General features: G+C 34.7%; 1 protein-coding gene across 1 annotated transcript in view; it reads right to left on the bottom strand.

The window, feature by feature from the left end:
- Positions 1–8,231, bottom strand: part of LRP12 (LDL receptor related protein 12) — a 52,787-nt gene extending 44,556 nt beyond the window's left edge. Inside the window, exon 1 of the mRNA XM_088022884.1 lies at positions 8,177–8,231. Within this exon, the coding sequence (XP_087879010.1) occupies positions 8,177–8,231 (55 nt within the window). The remainder of the gene's footprint in view (positions 1–8,176) is intronic.
- Between the last annotated feature and the right edge of the window lie 8,259 nt (positions 8,232–16,490).

Genomic DNA, 16,490 nt, shown 5'->3' with positions numbered 1-16,490 from the left:
CTGGTTTGGAAAATCAAAAGTGCATTTCCTGTTTCCACTATTCTGACCTTTCTTTCCTTCCCTCATTCCTTGGAAGTATTTTAGTATCTAAGTCAGAAAGCTTCAGGTTGTTTAGAATGCCTCAGTGAACTCCCACAATCTTTGCACCTGTGTCCTTCAAGGAGACTTTCAAAAATGGCTACTCTGATCCTTTTGGTTTGAAGGGCTTCTTATGTTGATAGAGGAGATGTAAACATTACCAGTATCAATATCTGCCCAAGCAATAGCTCTATATATCTTTCTGTTAATTCTTTATCCTACAAATAAATGCTTCCAAGACCATTTTATTTTTCTTGGTATTTTTGCTCAATCCTGAGTTTTCTCTACATTAGTAATACTTATAATAATCTATTGTTGGTTAAATATCCTTTCTATCTTGGGAATATGTTCTTCATTAGTCTGAAGTCATTGAGCAACCACTTAATTTCTTTAGATTTCTTTACCATTCATTCCTTTTGGGATTGTTTGGAATTTTAATAACCAGAAATTATTTTTGAGATCTTAATAACCTCCCTAGACTTTCTTTCCAGATTTTCATGTTGTGAAGTCATACTAATATTTTTCTAAATGACTTTTGAATCTTTAGGTGTTAAGCTCTGATTGTTCCCAATCTCATTTTTTTTTAAGTAAACTCTACTGCTAATGTGGGGCTCAAATTAACGACTCCAAGATCAAGAGTCACATGTTCTACCAACTGAGCCAGCCAGGCACCCCTCTTTTTTTTTTTAATTAAAAAAAAAAAGGCCATTACAACATAGTTACTTCTTTTGGTCTGGTCAAAGTAAAATAGTACACTGTTTTAAACTGAATTGTGTCACCCAAAATTCGCATGTTAACCCCAACCTCAATGTGACAAGGGGAATAATTATAGTTAAAAGAAGTCATAAAGTGGGGACCTAATCTAATAAGACTAATTTCCTTAAAAGATATAAGGAATCTCTCTCTCCATCTGTGCAGATAAGAGGTCATGTGAGGACATGATGAAAAAGACACTGAAAGCCAGGAAGAGAAATCTCATCAGAAACCAACACTGATGATGGCACCTTGATCTTAGACTTTTAGCCTCCAGAACTGTGAGAAAATAAATTTGTGTTGTTTAAGCCCCCCAGTCTGGGGTGTTTTGTTATGGTAGCCCAAGCGGACTAATACACACACTTTTCCCAAATGTTTGCTAGACCGAGATACCTTCAAAGTGTATGAAAAATTCAGTACATTCTTCTCAGGAGAGGCTCTGTAGTGTCTAACAAATACCTATGAGATGTTTCACAGAAAAAAAGGTTAAGAAACTCTCGGGAGATTGGGATATTTTCCTGCTTTCTTTAATTACTTGTATTTTGAAAGTATTATTTCAATCTTTTTAATTGTAGCCATTCTTTATGGATTTAATAGCCTTTTACGAACTGGCCCGAACTTACCTTCCCCTTAAAATAAGAGTAATAATCATTTATAGCATTACTTCTTAGAAAAATATACTTTCTAATTTTCAAACCACATTCTTAACAGACATTTGGGACTTCAATGTTTCTATATGTTTAGACTTCCTGTAGTATGTTAGTAAGGTTTTATGTTTGAAACATCTTTAAATAAGGGTATAATAACAATGAAATATTAGTCAAAGTACAAACGCAAGTTCTCAGTATTCAGAGAATGAATCAATCCCTTAAAGAACATGCAAGATAGTTATGAATCCTACTGTTGAGAATCTCAGTGACACTGTTCATAACAAATGGAAATAATTTTCTTTATTCTAAAATAGCTTGAACCACTGATGTAGGACCTCACAAAATATACCAGAAAGGAACCCTAAAGACTCTATGAGTTCAAAGGTTCCTACCTGTGACTCCTGTGGTTCATAAGAGTCAATATGAAAGTCTGAAGGGATTCAGAACTCCAGGAAAAAAAAAACCAGAAGAGATTATACACCTATACTTCATATACTATAAAATTCACCGTTTTAAAGTGGTTTTCAGTATGTTCAAAAGTTGTGCAACCATTACCATTATCACATGCCTGACTGTTCTCCTTACCCCAAAAATGAATATACCTATTAGCAGTTATTCCTCTTTCTGTCCTCCTCTAACCCCTAACAACAACTAGTTTCTGGCTCTATCTCTATGGGTTTGCTTATTATGGACACTTAATATAAATGGGATCATACAATATGTGATCTTATGTGTCTGGATTCTTTCACTTAATGTTTTCATGGTTCAACCATATTGTACCATGTATCAATACTGCACTCCATTTTATGGTCAGGCAGTATTCCACTGTAGGGATAAACCATACGTTGCTTATCTACTCATCAGCTGACAAACATTTGGGTTGTTTCCACTTTTTGTGAATAATGCAGCTATAAATATTTGTGTACAAGTTTTTGTGTGGACATTCGGTTCTCGAGTATATACACAGAATGGAATTGCTTGGTCTTTTGCTAACCCTACATTTACCTTTATGAGGAAATGCCAAATTGTTTTCCAAATGGCTGTACACTCCCACCAGCAATGTGTAAGAGTTCCAGTATCTTTATAACTTCACCAGCACTTGTTATAGTCTGTCTTTTTATCTTGGGTATCCTTATGGGAATGACATGGTATCACTATGGTTTTGATTTGCATTTCCTTAATTTAGAGCAATGATGCTGAAGTTCTTTTCGTGTGTTTACTGTTTTTGTATATTCTTTGGAGAAATGTCTATTTCATTATTGACTGGATTTGTTTTTTGTTTTTGTTGAGTTGTAAGAATTCTTTATATATTGTGGATATTAACTCCTATCAGATATATGATTTGCAAATATTCTCTCCCATTCTATAGTTTGACTTTTCCCTTTCTTAATAGTGTCCTTTGAAGCACACTGTTTTTTTTTTTTTTTAATTTGGACCAGTCCAATTCACCTTTTTTTAATTTTGTTGCTTGTGCCTTGCTGTCATAGCTAAGCATCCATTTCCTAATCCAAGGTCACAAAGATTTACTCCTATGTTTTCTTCTAAGAGTTTTATAGTTTAAGCACTTATATTTGATCTTTGGTCCATTTGTTGTTAAGTGTTGTATGCAGTTGAGGAAGGGGTCAAATTCCACTCTTTTGCATATGGTTAACCAGTTGTCTCAACACAATTTGATGAAAAGACTACTCTTTTCCCCTACTGAATTACCCTGGCACTCTTGCTGAAAATCAACTGACTATAAATGTAAGCTTTTATATCTGGACTCTCAATGCTATTTCACAGATCTGTCTATTCCTATACCAGCATCCTGCTATCTTCATCAGGAAACTTTGCAGTAAGTTTTGAAATCAGGAAACATGATTCCTCCAAATTTGTTCTTCATTAAGATTGTTTTTGTTATTCTGGATTCCTTGAATTTCTATATGGATTTTAGGATCAGCTTATCAATTCCTTCAAAGAGAACTGAGATTTTGATAGGGACTGTGTTAAATCTATAGATGAACTTGGGGAGTATTAATGCTAATTCTTAACAAATATTATGTCAAATACATAAATATGGGATGTCTTTCCATTTTAATCTTTAATTTCTAGTCACAATATTTTGTAGTTTCAGAGTTTAAGATTTGCACTGTTAAATTTATTATTTTTTTCATGCTATTTTTTTAAGATTTTATTTTTAAGTAATCTCTACACCTAACGTGGGGCTCGAACTCAAATCCTGAGATCAAGAGTTACGTGCTCTACCAACAGAGACAGGTAGGCGCCTCTCATTCTGTTGTTAATGGAATTATTATTTTTTTAAGATTTTATTTATTTGACAGACAGAGACACAGCGAGAGAGGGAACACAAGCAGGGGGAGTGGGAGAGGGAGAAGCAGGCTTCCTGCCAAGCAGGGAGCCCGATGTAGGGCTTGATCCCAGGAGCCTGGGACCATGACCTGAGCCAAAGGCAGACACTTAATGACTGAGGCACCCAGGTGCCCCTGGAATTATTTTCTTAACTTGATTTTCAGTTGTTCATTGTTAGTATACAGTAATACATTTTTTTTCCTTGTATCCTGCAACCTTGATGAACTTATTTATTAGCTCTAATAGGCTTTTTGTGAAGTCCTTAGAACTTTTTTATGTACAAGTGTGTCAAATCTATAAACTAAGATAGTTTTAATTCTCTTCTTCCAATTAAGATGCCTTTTTTCCTTGCCTAACTGCCTTGCCTAAAACCTCTAATACAATGCTGATTAAAGAAGTGAGAGTGGACACCCTTGTCTTGCTCTTGATCACAGAGAGAAAGCTTTCAGTCTTTCACCATTAAGTATGATGTTAGCTGTGTATTTTTCATAGATGCCCTTTATTAGGCTGAGGAAGTTTCCTGCTAACCCTAGTTTACTGAGTGCTTTTATTGTGAAATGGTGTTGGCTATTGTCAAATGTCTTCCTTTGTCTATTGAGATTTCCCTGTGGTTTTTGTCCCTTTTTCCATCAATATGGTGTATTACACTGATTGATTTTCCTGTGTTGAACCTCACATACTTGGGAAGGATTCCATCTGGTCGTAGTTTATAATCCTACTCACATATTGCTGGATTTGGTTTGCTAGTATTTGGTAGAGGACTTCTGCATCTATATAAATAAGGGAAATTAGCAGTTTTCTTTCTCTCATATTTGGGTTATACTGGCCTCACAGAATGAGTTGGGATGAGTGTATACACATATGCACACACACTGGGTGCTACTATGTATTTCATTCTCATTTAAGGAAACACCAATATATTGTTTTTGCCTCTAATTTTTTATTGGTTTATTACATTTCAGAGCTTATTACTCAACAGTAGGTAATTAGCTTGTTGATTACACTGTAACATTTCTGAAAAGTGACAAGTGGCCTGTTTTACTCAGCGTACCAGGCACAGTACCCAAATAGATAAATCCACATGGTAAGCTTAGTACAACAGAAAAGTGAAACAGACAAATAAAGGTAGTTCTTTCTTTCTTGTTTCTCAACAGGCAAAATCTTCTGCAATGCAGGAACCTGTGACTGGGGTTGCAAAGGGATAAATATGCTGGAAACCTCTGATGTCAACTCTATTTTTAATAGTTGATGGAACTGAAGTACAGAGAGAAAGGAAAGGCAGTTATCTTTTTTTAAAAATTGGCTTTGTTGAGGTTTAATTTACATGCAAAAAGTTCATTAATTCCAAGTATATGGTTTGATGATTTCTAACAAATGCACACAGTTCTGCAACCACCACTACAATCAAGACACACATTTCCATTACCCAAACAAGCTCTCTGGGCCCCTTTGCAGTCGATTCCCTTTCCACACTCCTAAAGTCAGACAACTACTGATCATAGACAGTCAACATTTATAAAGGCTTATGCACTGTACTAAACTTGTGAGGTATTATTTTTTTGTGAGGTATTATTTTAATCTTCTTTCTAAGAATAGATACTGTTATCTCCACATTATGGATGAGGAAACTGACTCAGATTAAGTAAAATGTGCAAGATTCTTTAGCTAGTTAAGTGGGAGGGATATGCTCAAATCAAGATCTACCTAAGTACAACATTGAAAATTGAGTTTTCACTTAAAAACAATAAATATCTTGGCTTCCCTTGAAAACATGTATTCGTGCATGCAAACCTCCTGAGCTCATCTCTTTTAGGAGAAAGACACATTTTTTTCTTAGGTGACCAAGTGCCCAGTGACTTTCTATTGTCATTCTGACACTGATACCACCCTATTAGTTAATTTGTGTTACTTTCTTGGTCTTTGTTAGAATTCGAATTTGTGTATTTTGTGAGTCCAAGCTACAGGTAGAAAAATGTATGGAAGGATACAAAATTAACTGTTACCACTGTTACTCTACCCCCTTACCCCCATCTCCAAGACAGAAAGGAGGACAGAAATGATGATTAGCTTTTGTTCCTGATATATTTCTTTATTTGACTTATTACAGTATATATTACTTTTGCAAGTTAATTCATGCGGATTGAGTGTAAGTACTGGAATACTACCTTCTAACAAAAATTAACACAACATAAAACTACATAGCTACTCAGTTACAAGTTTTTCTTTATAACGTTATAATTAAGAAATGATACAGTGATGCCTTTTTTCTTTATATTATTGACAAAATGGTATAAGAACTATCATTTAATATAAATACTAAAGCATATACATTACCCTCTCCTATAGCAACAGGTCACTTTCAAAAACGTCCTTATACATGAGATTCAATAGCGAGAAGAGTAATGTATGGCTGCAGCTTTCCTATTCTTGCTGACTCACAGATAACACTATGTTATTTACCCACAGACCAAAGCAAACAAATAGAAACAGTGTTGGCAATGATAATAACAACAAAGATAAATGATTTTTAATGTGTCAGACTGCAGGAAAATAGCCCTTTAGGGGTAGAAATATAAAGAAAGGAGAATTTAAAAATCAGTAACCACTTACATTTTTAAAGTATATTTTTGACAACACTTAAAAGAAATTACTAAATTGTTACAATCATAGTATCTTTTATAAATTTAAGTTTTTCTTGACATTGACTCCATGTTTTCTTTTCTTTTCACATCAAATATCCATACTGTTGTCTTTTTCTTATCTTTATTATTTATGCAAGATAAGACAGTAAGTACTTCGCTTCTACTTCTGGTAATAAAGAAGACCAGAGAACATGACATTATGAATGGTTCTTCATTGAGTGGGATAATTCTCAAGTTTATTAGAGGCTCCATCACAGGAGTCGAGGACACAGTGTCTAAAATCACTCTGGATCCTGGAGTCATTCATTAGTCCCCCTCTTTCCCTTCCCTTCAGATCTTTCCTCTCTTCTGGTTCCTTTGTCTCCTCTTGATGACATATGTATTCAGGTCTTCCTCATTCATAAAAGGAAACCTTTTTTCTTGTTAGTGCACCTCCCCATTTCTTATCTTAGTCTTTCCTTTCTCAGCCAAAACTTTTGAAAGAAGAATTTACACTCACTAATGAAGCTTCCTTACCTATTGTTTGCTCAAGCCCTTCCTCAATCTAGTTTTTACCCCAGCACATTTCTGAAACTCAGGCAAGGATTACCAATGACCTACCTATCACACACTTTATCCTCAGAAATGTGAACTCTGAATCCAGTTTTCTTTTCTTTTTATTTTTTTAAAGATTTTATTTATTTGAGAGAAAAATGAGAGAGAGAGAGAGAGAGAGAGAGAGCATGAGAGGGGGTTGGGTCAGAGGGAGAAGCACACTCCCTGCTGAGCAGGGAGCCCGATGCAGGACTCGATCCTGGGACTCCAGGATCATGACCTGAGCCGAAGGCAGTCGCTTAACCAACTGAGCCACCCAGGCACCCTGAATCCAGTTTTCTGATAGTTGGAGAAAGTCACATACCTATGAGGAACTGTGTCACTATAAACTCATGATTTCAACTCATCTGGATACTCAGTTGGGAGCATAATCTTTTAATAAAGCCTTATCTCTACCTTCAATTCCCTCAAAAACTACATGAGTCTGTCATTATTCCTTTTTAAGCCTCCAAACAACTTCCTCAAACAGTACTCTCAGTAAATCACCTCCCTTGCCAACCATTCAGGTCTTTTGGCATATTATCCTCTCTTTAGAGATTCCTTGTTTTCAGCATACGTGTTTAAAGGTTTAAGTCCTCCAGGTTGATAAATCTCAAATTTCTACCTGATACTCAACACCTCCCTAACATTCACTGAGCACTCACTTCATGCCAGTCACTGTGGTTGGTGTTTTTCATACACTATTACTAATCCTTGCAGTATCCTCTTAAAATAGATACTATCCCTATTTCACATGCAGAGAAACTGAGAATTAAAGAGGCTAAGAGAATTGCTCAAGGCCACACAACTAGTAAATGGCATTGCCAGGATGTAGGCAGATTTGTCTAGCTCAAAGCCCATACTCCTGAAATAATGACAGCAACAACTAATATGAGAAGTACTATTTGCTAGATGATGGTCTAAGTCATTTTCATGCTTCAGTACATTTAATCTTCATAATCACCCTATAAAGGAGCTGCTATTATTATTTCCATGCTAAAAATTGTCTTTTAACTTCCTATTGAACAGAAATTCAGTATTACCTTAATATTACCTAGGTATTTCAGATTCATGTCCGAACTGAATTCCTTTTATCTACCCTCAGTCTGCTCCTCTTCCTATACTCTTTACCTTGGTGAATGATACCAGCATCTTCCAGTTGTCCACACAAAAACCTGGAAGTCATTCCCTATATCTTCTTTACCATCCCCTTCTTCTGCTTATGCACTATATATTAAGTTTCTTGATTCTTCCCAATCTTGCTATTTCCTTTTTTCATGTTACTGATATTTCTTTCCTGTTTTACTGCATTAAATAATAAGCTCCACAAGGACAGAAACACAGAAGAGTGCTTAGTCCACAGCAGATATTTGATAAATACAATTGACTCTTGAACAACACAGTTGCAGTTCAAGGTTCCTGAACTGCACCAGGTGCACCTATACATGGATTGGGGGCGGGGAATAAATACAGTACAGTACTGTATCTGTATTTTCTCTTCCTTATGATTTTCTTAATAACACTTTTTTTTTTCTCCAGCTTACCTGATTGTAAGAATACAGTACATGATACATATAACATACAAAATATGTTAATCAACTATGTTATCAATAAGGCTTCCAGTCAACAATAGGCTATTAGTGGTTAATATTTTGGGGAGTCAAAAGTTATATATGAATTTTTGGCTGTCCATGGGGGGGGCCCACATCCCTAACCTCTTTATTATTCAAGGGTCAACTGTATTTGCTGAAGGTATAAATAAATGACTTAGCTTGCAAGCTTCCTACTTTTGGGCTCACAGCTCTCTGATCCATTCTCCACAATGCTACTAGAGACCTTTTTTAAAGGCATATCTGATATTAATCTTCAACTTATAAAACTGTAACTGGTTCACCTCCTTGTATGTAGTAAGAGCCTCTAGGGCCCACTGTAATCTGGCTCTTCTCTATCTCTTGACCCTTAACTTTTACTACCCTTTGTCTGCTTTTACCTCATACATACACATTCTGGTTTTGACATACTGTGAAAGTACAGTTTCTGAAACTGTGATATTTTTGAACATGATGTTCTCTCTCCCTGAAACAGGCCAGTGCACCAAGACCAGTTACTTGTCTAACTCCTTCAACTCAGGAAACAGATCTCTATCAATCGCAGGATGAGTTAAAAATCCTTCCTGATGTTCCCACAGTACGTCATGTCAGTACTTAGTTATGAGCACATAACCACCACAGTCCTTATCATCTTGTTTTGGGTTATTAACTGTGCATCTTCCACATCAAATTTTGAATGTCTTAAGAGCAAAGAAAATCTTCCCATTTCTCTTTCTTCTCTCCTTCTTTTTCTCATTTTTCACTCTTTAGACAGCTATTCCTTATCACTGCCCTTCAATATGTAAAATATTTGGTAAATGACTGTTCAAAGCTCATGAGCAGCTTCAGTCTTCAGATTGCAAGGGATTCTACTCTGCATTAGCTTTAGCAACTTGTTGGTGGGCGGGGGGGGGGGAGGGAGGGGGTTGGGGAGACACCAAACCAAAGGCTTCATGCTTTTACGTTTTTGATCATCAGTGAGTGACTCCTGGGTTCTTAAAAGCTTACAGCTCAACAATCTAATGAATATGTTTAAAGAATTCTTTTCACTTTGAGCAAACGGCTAGCTCTTTACTTTATAAAAGCTCATCTCATAACTTATTCTTTCACAGAATCTTAATGTAGTGCCTTGCCGTTTATTCTGTCAACGTGGCACTTCCCTATATAAGTATCATACATGAAGTTGAGGATTATCCTTTTCACATAACTATAAAAAATTATGCAGCATACACATACCTATCTCTGATATATTGGTATGTTTCTCCAAGTGAACAAAGAGAAAAAATATTTATCTACCTAGTATGTATTAGTGGCCATACTATGGACTTTCACAAATTTTAACTTAATCATCAGAACAAATATTTGAGGTATTACCTCTAGTTTACAAATGAAGACAATAAATTTTAGAAAGAATAAATAACTCGCTTAAGGTGATACAGTTATGAAGTTGTACCCAAACCAAGGTCTGTCTTACAAAGATTATGCATTTAACTCCCCCACTATATTTTCCAAAATATAAATGGGTCATATTTTGGGTAATAATTTGTTTTAATTTTAAAACAATCCCAGGAGTAATTGATATTCCCATTTTATGGCCCAGGAAGTTGAGACGCAGCATTTAAGTGACAGGACTAAAATCTCATAGCTACTGAGGAGCAGAATGATGTATGAAATACCAGTCTCTTCTCCCACTAGGACCAGAGATATAGATTCATCCTTGAAAATGCTCCTCTGTTAATGATGTTTAAATACAGTGGAACAGGAGAAGACCAAGGATGTGCATACATTGACAAGGACTCTAAGAGATGAGAGAATTCTAAAAAGATAGGTCAGTAATAGTTAAAAGCAACAGAGAAAGCAATACTAAATTCTACTATAGCTAGTATACGATACTAAGTATATCAGCTTTGATATCAGAATCCTGAGTTTGACTTTTCTACCTTTGCTACTTATTTTCTTTTGTATGTTTGTGTGGAGTATGTTAAAATACAGGCCACATATCATTTCACCTCTATATGCATCTTCAATATGCACCTCTAAAAATATAGACAGATATTCGCTCACCCAATTTCAATGCTATTACTTTAACAAAATTAATAATTCTTGGTATCATTTAATCTAGTCAGGCCGTAATCAGATTTTCCTTATTGTTTCACAAACGTCTTTTTACAGTTGAAGTGGGACCCAAACACTGTTTCATTTGGTATGTTTAAGTCTCTCTTAATCTAGAGTGATACTCTCTTATTTTCCATAGCAGACTGGTTTCAGAAACTAGATCAGTTGTCCTTTAAGAGGCTGCTATTCTGTGGTGTCACTTCCTTTTGGTGTCACTTAACTTTGCTCATTTAGCTCAAGGATTGGCAAACTTTTTCTGTAAAAGGGCCAGATAGTAAATATTTTAGGCTTTGTGGGTCACACAGTCTCTGTTGCAACTACTCAACTCTGACACTGTGGCATGAAAGCAGCCATACACAATAATTAAATGCACCAGACTGGTTGTATTTGAACATTATGAAAATACAAAACAAGACAAAACAAAAAACAGGCAGGTCGATTTTAGCTCGAAGGCCATGGTTCCCAACTCCTGCTGTAGAAGGCTGATTTGACACAGGTTCAACATTTTTGGCTGGAATACTTCAGGGCTTGTGCTATATGCTTTATAGGTATCACATTAGGACACACACACTATCTGCTTGCCCTACTTTTCATGAGACTGAGATTAATCAATAGGTATAGATAGGGCAAGCTGATTCCTCCATTGTAAAGTTCCCATATAACCGTTTGCCTAATAGTTTCATTTAGTAATGATTATAGCCTGAATATTCTTTATACATTCATTACCTTAAATTCTGCAAACATTTTTCTCAACAAATGTTATTTGCTTACTCTGAAACATAATTCACACAGAAAAATAAGATATATATATTCAATAATATATATAGCCTATAATATATACGTAGCATTTAAAGCAATAACTGGCATATTGGTAAGCACTCAATAAAATTGGGTATTATTTTTATTTTTGACAGATTTGAAAATACTCCAACCTTTGACCCAGTACTCTACTTTTATGGCTTAACCACAGGGAAAATAATAAAAAATTAAGATAAATATTATAAAAGCATGTCTATTACAGTATTTAAAAATGTGAACAAAACTGCAGATGATCTAATGTTCAACATTATGGAATTTATGAGGAAAAGTGATATGGAAAAATACCCAAAATCTATGTCAAGTAATACCAATAAATCCATCAGCCAAGGACTACCATTTCTACTAGTCAGGTACGAACACTCGTTTCATTGCACCCTCACTACATGTTGATTTTTCTGTCTTTATTGAACATTTTGAAGACTTAACAAAAGTTGATTTTTACATACTTACTAAACTAGTATGTGATATTTACTTGAGATTTCCTTGTAATATTAATCTTTTCTAATTTTATTAGCCATCCAATTACCATTTCTATAAGCTCTCTTTTGTCCATCTACTGAGGAAGGAAGAAAATGAACATTTTATGCAGAAAGTATTTGCTTAAGTTATTTAATAGGCTCATAACAAACTTTGAGGGTAGGTAGCATAAAATCTAATAATCCAGCGTCTTACCATTTAGAAATCTCAATTAATAGCAAACCAAAATTAATTCAGAAAACGCTAATGATCTGGTATCTGTGGCTCATCTATCAGCACTGCAAGCAGATGAGTTCCAGTAATGAATTTAAAAGACCAAATGTATCATAAATTAATCAGTTTGCATATAAGCAACACTGAGTTTAGGGAGGTCTGTTAAGTAAAACTACAAAGAAGCAGTAGAGCATAATGGTTAAGAGCATGGATTATAGAGCCAAACTATCTGTGTTCAAATTCTAGCTCTTCCACTTACTGATATGTGAACTTGGCTAAAATATACAGCTTCTCTGTGTCTCAGGTTCCTTATCTATCAAATAATAGTATAACAGTATCCAGGCTGATAAGGTTGTTATGAGAAGCAAGTGACTGTGTGTGTATATGCATACATGTATACACACATATATATACACAGATACAGAGTGATTAGAACACTTCCCAGCACACAGCAATTGCTACATATTTGCTACTGATAGAAATCAGTCTCTTTGTTTCTTGCTATTCCATATAGCATAGCTTACTATTATAAATCTATAATAGTCTACAAATCAGTCTATAAATCAGTCTCTCTGTCTCTTGCTATTCCATATAGCATAGCTTACTATTCAAATACTATATTGTATTGCAACTATTAAAAATATTTCTACTTTAATAACCCATGCACAATCTGGGTGATCGAGATATGACTTCTTAAAAAGTGACCCTGATGCCGTGTCAGATATAGTATTTTTTTAAAAAGGGAAACAGTCAATATAGATCACATATACCACAACTTCATAGAGGTTTCTTATCTTTTACAGCAGTGCTTCTCAAACTTGAATGTGAAAGAAATCATCTGTGAATCTTGTTAAAATGGAGATTCTAATTCAGTATCTGGGGGCAGGGCCTGAGATTCTGCATTTCTAACAAGTTCCCAGGTAGTACCAATGCAGCTGGTTCAAGAATGGCACTATCAGGGGTCATGAATGAGCTTTAAGGAGATCTGGAAAGACACGATATCATATACGAAATTCTCTGTGAATGTGCTTATGTAGATTATTTTCTGAGGAAAGGACCCACAATTATTATAATCTCAGAGGTGGGGGTGTGAGTAGGGGAAAGGGCAGGTAGAGAGTAAGAAAATTCGCACGAAAGGTGAGAAAGACACAGGTCAGTTCCAGAGCTAACTGAAAAAAACCCCAAAATTGTCATTACAAAAAAGGAAAATTATTTGTAAAGACAAATATTTTGTATTTTGTACAACAGACAATTATCACTTAGAAGACTATATGAAGAACCACAAACCATTCTAAATTATAGACAATTATATTGTAGACAATTATAATTTAGAAGATTAAGTCGAAGAATCTTTAAATTCGAGAATAAAAACACAGGGATATAAAACTCTAAGAAATAAAAAAGGCCAAGATATGTAATATTCACTTAAGAGGAGTTCTAAAAGTAGAGAATTTACAGGATAATGGAGTTAAAATACACATACATACATATGCATACATATACATAACATATACAACATACGCATAAAACTATCTTCCCAACACACATCTAGATATGTTCAGATAAAATCACTACCAAATACCAAACAGTAATAATGACTGAAAATACATATATAAACACATTGGTGAAAACTGTAAACTCCAAAAGGAAATTATTACAAGCTTCCAAAGGAACAAAGGAATGAGAATCAAAATGGCAACTTAAAGTTACAAGATAATAAAGTAATTCTGGATAGAATTCTGCACAGAAAATACTGAAACCTGGAATGCCCTCCCCCCACCCCCGCCAAACCATTATTTAAGTGTGAAGACAAAATAAAGAAACATTTCCAGCTGTGTATACCTAAATATATATTTACAACCAGTACATATTTCTTAGGGAGAGAGAGAATACAATTCAAGAATGTATTTAACAAAATTTAAAAAATCAAACTAATTAAAGACTTCAAGAAAAATAACACGGGACAAAGAAAATGATAAGGGAAAGGGAGAAGAAAACTTAAATCAAAATAATTGTTAAGAATGGCTATGCAAATTTTAATGTAATTAATTTGGGGAAGTATTTTAACACCTCCTTTTTTTTTTTTTTACTTTATCCTGTAAAATTTCAAACATGCACAGAATAGAACAGAATAGTGCGTTCTCATGTATCATCTTCCCATATGTCTGATTAGGGGTTAATATCCACAAATATAAAGAACTCTTACAACTCAACAACAAAAAGATAATTCAACCAATTAAGAAATGGCAAAGGATTTGAACAGACATTCACAAATGGTCAATAATGAGAAAAAAAATCTCAACATTACTACTCATTAGAAAAATGCAAAGAAACCCCAGTAAGATACCACTTCATACCTACAGGGATGCCTCTAATAAAAAGATGGCCAATAACAAGCATTGAAGATGTAGAGAAACTGGAACTCTTACATATTGTTGGTAGGACTGTAAAATTGTACAGCCATTTGGAAAACAGTATAGCATTTCCTCAGAAAGGTAAATGTAGAATTTACCAAAAGACCCAGCAATTCGACTCTATGCATATACTCAAGAGAACTGAAAAATGTCCATGCAAAAGCATGTACACAAATAGTCATAGCTGCATTATTCATAAAAAGTGGAAACAACCCAAATGTTTGTCAGCTGATGAGTAGATAAACAAAATGTGGTTTATCCATACAATGAAATACTATTTGACTATAAAAAGGAATGAAGTATTGATTCATGGGAGAACATGGATGAATCATGAAAACAAACTAGATGAAAGAAGCCAGGCATATAAGATCACATATTGTATGATTCCACATATATGAAATGTCCAGAATAGGCAAATCTTTAGGGACATAAAGCTTATGAGTGGTTGCCAAGGACGGGGGAGGGGGGGCTGGGGGGGGCGGTGAGGGGAAGTGGTGGTGATTGTTAATACATACAGGGTTTCCTGCTGGTGAAAATATTCTAGAATTAGATAGTGATAATAGTTGGGATAACTCTGAACATACAAAAAACAATTGAATTATACACTTAAGGCTGAACTTTATTACATAAAATTGTTATTTAAAACAAAAAAATAGACCCATGCAAATATAACCATTTAATCTTTGACAAATGGTGTTGGAACTGGTTTTCATATGCAAAAATGAAGCCTCTTCTTAAAATTTACACCTTATAAAAAACAAACTCAAAATGGATCTTACATCTAAATGTATAACATAAAAATAAAACTTTTAGAAAAAAAATAAGAGAAAATCTTCATGATCTGGGGTTAGAAGAAGAGTTTTAGAAATGACACCAAAAACACAATTCATATATAAAAAACTGATAAATTGAATATCACCAATTAAAAAACTCTTGCTTTGCCCTCCATCCTTCAGATGTGAATCCATCTTTACTATGGATTCTAATTGGCTAATTTAAGGCCCATTCATAAGAAGGGATCTACTTCTTATAGGCTCATCTCTATTATCTTGCTAAGTGAAACAAAGTTGAGCCATATTAGGAATGAAACATTTCTCCTTGTCAGCAGGACAAAGCTATTAACTGTTGCCTTCCTATTATACAGTTCATAAACACTCTCCTTTCCTAATCTTTTTTTTATTATTATTATGTTATGTTAATCCCCATACATTACATCGTTAGTTTCTGATGTAGTGTTCCATGATTCATTGTCTGCATATAACACCCAGTGCTCCATTCAGTACGTGCCCTCTTTTATACCCATCACCAGGCTAACCCATCCCCCCACCCCCCTCCCCTCTAGAACCCTCAGCTTGTTTCTCAGAGTCCATAGTCTCTCATGGTTTGTCTCTCCTTTCCTGATCTTAAAAAGTGAAATAATCAGAACATAATAAAATCTTTTACACTAACCACTGAAATCAACAAAAACAAAAAAGTTTACAAATACATCTAAAAGTTTAAACAGATTAGGGATTAGATCTGATAATCAGGCAGGAAGAGAGGGGAGGCCAGTTTACAGGAGAAAGAAAAGGAGTGGAGGGAGGAAGAAATTTAGGATGGACTATGTATTGATCTCATAACTACGAACACAAAGTCTAAAAAAAATTACTAAACATATTCCAGCAGATTAAAAGAAAATACATCATTACCAACTTGTTATGGCCTATTACATAAATGTAAAAATAGTTCAACATTAGGAATTGCATGAATATAACTTACTCTATTCATGGAGAAAGGAATTCAGGTATCATGTGGCATTATGCTAGGTATGTTTCACTT

Source organism: Eumetopias jubatus, unplaced genomic scaffold (assembly GCF_037043125.1).
Source record: "Eumetopias jubatus isolate StellerSeaLion01/CBP00866 unplaced genomic scaffold, mEumJub1_p1.0 scaffold_4, whole genome shotgun sequence".
In the NCBI taxonomy this organism is placed as follows: Eukaryota; Metazoa; Chordata; class Mammalia; order Carnivora; family Otariidae; genus Eumetopias; species Eumetopias jubatus.
Note: the sequence above shows the minus strand (reverse complement) of the source record. Positions and strands in the feature narration are given on the sequence as shown.